The sequence below is a fragment of the Gekko japonicus genome, unplaced genomic scaffold (genome assembly GCF_001447785.1).
Source record: "Gekko japonicus isolate JY-2015 unplaced genomic scaffold, Gekko_japonicus_V1.1 scaffold372, whole genome shotgun sequence".
Lineage (NCBI taxonomy): Eukaryota > Metazoa > Chordata > Lepidosauria > Squamata > Gekkonidae > Gekko > Gekko japonicus.
In genome coordinates, this window is record NW_015175367.1 from 1,081,717 (window position 1) to 1,085,173 (window position 3,457).

General features: G+C 39.9%; 1 protein-coding gene across 1 annotated transcript in view; it reads left to right on the forward strand.

The window, feature by feature from the left end:
* LOC107122379 (carbonic anhydrase 3-like) overlaps positions 1–2,957 on the forward strand; it is a 30,325-nt gene extending 27,368 nt beyond the window's left edge. Inside the window, exons 6-7 of the mRNA XM_015425471.1 lie at positions 965–1,120; positions 2,508–2,957. Coding sequence (XP_015280957.1) covers positions 965–1,120; positions 2,508–2,627 — 276 coding nt within the window. The 3' untranslated portion in view covers positions 2,628–2,957. The remainder of the gene's footprint in view (positions 1–964; positions 1,121–2,507) is intronic.
* The last annotated feature ends 500 nt before the right edge of the window (positions 2,958–3,457 follow it).

Sequence of the window (3,457 nt, forward strand, 5' to 3'; positions counted from 1 at the left end):
TCGGGGGCTCCGAAGCGGGGGGTTCCCCGCCCCCCAGGCACATTTGGGAACCCTAGAGGGGAGTGTTTATAATCAGAGACTGGAAGACTGTTCACAGGTTATATAAGAGGAAGGGAGAGAGAACAGGGGTGTATGTGTGTGGGGGATCACATGTAGTGCTGGCCCCAGCCCCTCCTCTACCTATGTGCTTGTGATAACTTGTGAGCAGATGTTAAGGCCTACAAACTGTATGCCATAAACATTGTGAAATTAGTAATCTGGCAAATGCAGGAGAACTGATTTTATGGTTGAGGATAGCAATGGTTTTTATTAGCCTGGCCTTCCTTCTGTTCACTTTCCTTGGGGTGAGGATAATGCGGTTTTAGATGCCATCTGGAATGTTACTGTACTTGTTTTTATTGTTTTTTACTTATTTAACTGATTATTGTATTCTTGAATGTTGTACACCACCTTGGGCCCCAAGTATGGAGGATGGCGGTTTCGAAATCAAATATATATGTGTGTGTGTATGTGTGTACATAGACTCTGTACACAAGTTTTGCCGAATGAAGTTTCACTTCTACCTATAGAACTGGCACAGATTAGATGTGCCTATCCCCTGCTGGGATCCCTCACTCCCAGCTCCTGTTTTCTGCCACCACAGCCAGCAAAAGAAAAATAATTTTTAAAAATCATTGTTGGTGGTGGCATGACATCAGTTCTGGGGAAAACATGGAAATGAAGTCAACCCTCTTTAGGAATCTACAGAAACTCTATAGAGTTTTCAGTGTTTATTAGAGAGGTGTGATATCACTTCCAAGGTTCCCCAGGAAATGATGTCATACTGTTGCTGAGAGAGAGTGAGACAGAGAGAGAGAGTGCTCTGATTTAAAACAGCTCCCAGAGGTGACGGTGGTATTGATGGTACCCAACTTCTTCCTTCAACAGGCTGTAACAATTATTTTTTTTCTTTAATTTTCTTAAGGGAAAAGAGGCTCCTTTTCAAAACTTTGATCCATCAATTCTTTTCCCTAAAAACCGGAGCTATTGGACCTACCAAGGCTCTTTCACGACACCTTCTTGTGAAGAGTGTGTTACCTGGATTATTCTGAAAGAACCTATCGTCGTTAGCGAGGAACAGGTAAATCCTAGAAATTAACACAGCCATCTTGGTTTCCGTGTATCTATCTCAAATGAGCTACGTACATTTTGTTGATAGCCATGGTCTCTTCTTCAGAAATTTCATCCATGATTCAATGTTGATGAAATTTGGGGTATTTTTTATGGAAGAAACAGGATTCCAAACAAGGATTGAAGAATATTCCAAGTTTCAGTTCAGTCCTGCATTTCCATATCTGACCAGAGAAATAAATGAAGTTTTCTTAATGCATGTCAAAGATCTATGTTAACAGGAATTGAATGAGTGGCTTGAGCTGCAGCCTTCACCAGCAGGCAGTAGATGAAGTATATAAGGAGATAAAGAACATGGCTCTGCCTTGGGCTTTATTGGGATCCAGCTCAATGGTGGTACATAGGGTTTATGTTTTCCCCGGATCTAGAATGAGCCCACCCCCAGCCCTTTGGTTTTTACCTGACTTACCTGAGTTATAAAAGATTCCATGTCATATTTGAGTTTCGGCGGAGCATTGCACTCACTGTCAGTACTCATTTCTAGATTCTCACAGGAGTTAATGTCAGAGAATGTTTGGAGGAGTATTTTGAGAAATCCCTAAAAAAAAGACCCTCACTTACCAAATAGTAATCACAGCTTAATTTTTCTCTAAAATGTTTTCCATCAAAAGACTACCTGATTTTTAAAAATTTGCTGTAGTGAAAATGGCTAAGAAATATTTAACATTTGCAGTGCAAGTAATACCCTGACCTGGATAGCCCAGGCTTCTCAGATCTCAGAGGCTAAGCCGAGTCAACCCTGGTTAGTACTTGGATGGGAGGCTACCATAGAAGTCCAGGGCTGCTATCTAGAGGCAGGCAATGGCAAACCATCTCTATGGGTTTGTCATAAGTTGACTGCGAGTTGAATGGCAAAAAAGTGCAAAAATTAGAAAGTATTACTGTTCATAGACCGACAAATGAATTCAACATGGATACAGAATCAATTATTGCTATGTGGTCCTGTCAATATTTCCAGCCCACTTCTGAGACAAGCCTTAGTAGGTTCAATGGAATTTATTCCTGAAAGTAGTTTTAGGAGTCTCAGAAGAAGCCCCTCTCTTGTACCCTCTGTGACAGCCTGCTATGCCTCTCAGAAATGATGCCCCTGGGGGAGAGTCATGAGTGAATCACCAATAATCTCTGTGTGGGTGAGGAGACTGTTAGCAAACAAATTCAGTAGAGTGTGATTGTAAGAAAGAACCACAAAAGGGTTGCAGTATGTCCACGCAGTGGCTATGACAGTTTTCTGAGGAGATTTGTTACTCATGGCTGCTCAGTGTCCAGTCATCTCATTGCCAGTTTTAGCCAGGCTATGGATTTGACCTTGGCAATACATCCATTTTACTTCTCTGCAGATGGAAAAGTTTCGTAGCCTTTCTAGTAAGCCTGCAGATGAACCCCACTGCCCTTTGGTGGACAACTGGCGGCCTCTTCAACCTCTCAATAACAGGATGGTGAGAACTCCGTATCAGTAGAATCTCTGTTGAAGTTCATGGTCTTCAAATCCACACTCACAATGAATACTATCTCCATCAGGATCTGTGCTGCTGAAGTCAGAAACTCTGGGTGATGAAACAGGAGAGATTATTAAATCAATCTAATCTCTAGAGGAAAAAAAGATTGTGAGGCAAATTATATTAAAACACTAGATCTATGTATGCAATCTTTGTTTATGGGGTGTATGAATTTGTATGAATAATTCTACGGAGGAAAGGGTAATCCACTATTTACTTCTTCGAGGATTAAGGATCTCTCTCTCTCTCTCTCTCTCTCTCTCTCTCTCTCTCTCTCTCTCACACACACACACACACCCCCACACCCACACCCACCCACACACACCAATTAGTTGTTCTCAGTTTATTCAACTGTATTTTTATATCTGTGTAAATGAGGGATATTATAGCAGCATAGCAGAAATTGTGTTTCTTTATAGTATTCATGTACTATGATGGCATCCATAGAAATCACTGAAATGTACCATTTCAATAACCGAATTGTGACTTAAACAAACAAATTCAAATAGTATATAGAATGAATATTTACTTCTATTGTACAATTGTATACACTGTACAAGTTTCAACATTCAAACATAATTTCATGTTGTGTGATTTGAAATTATAGAACTCTTTCAAACTGTATATGTAGCTAATAATTAGACAAATCTATATAATGCAGTAAATTATACAAAATCATGGCTGTTCTACAGATTCCTATAAAGATGCATCAAAACAGACAGAATCCCTTAATGTTACACTTGTACTGTATTATTTCTCTAACATGAAAAGATTGTTTTCTGATCTTACTC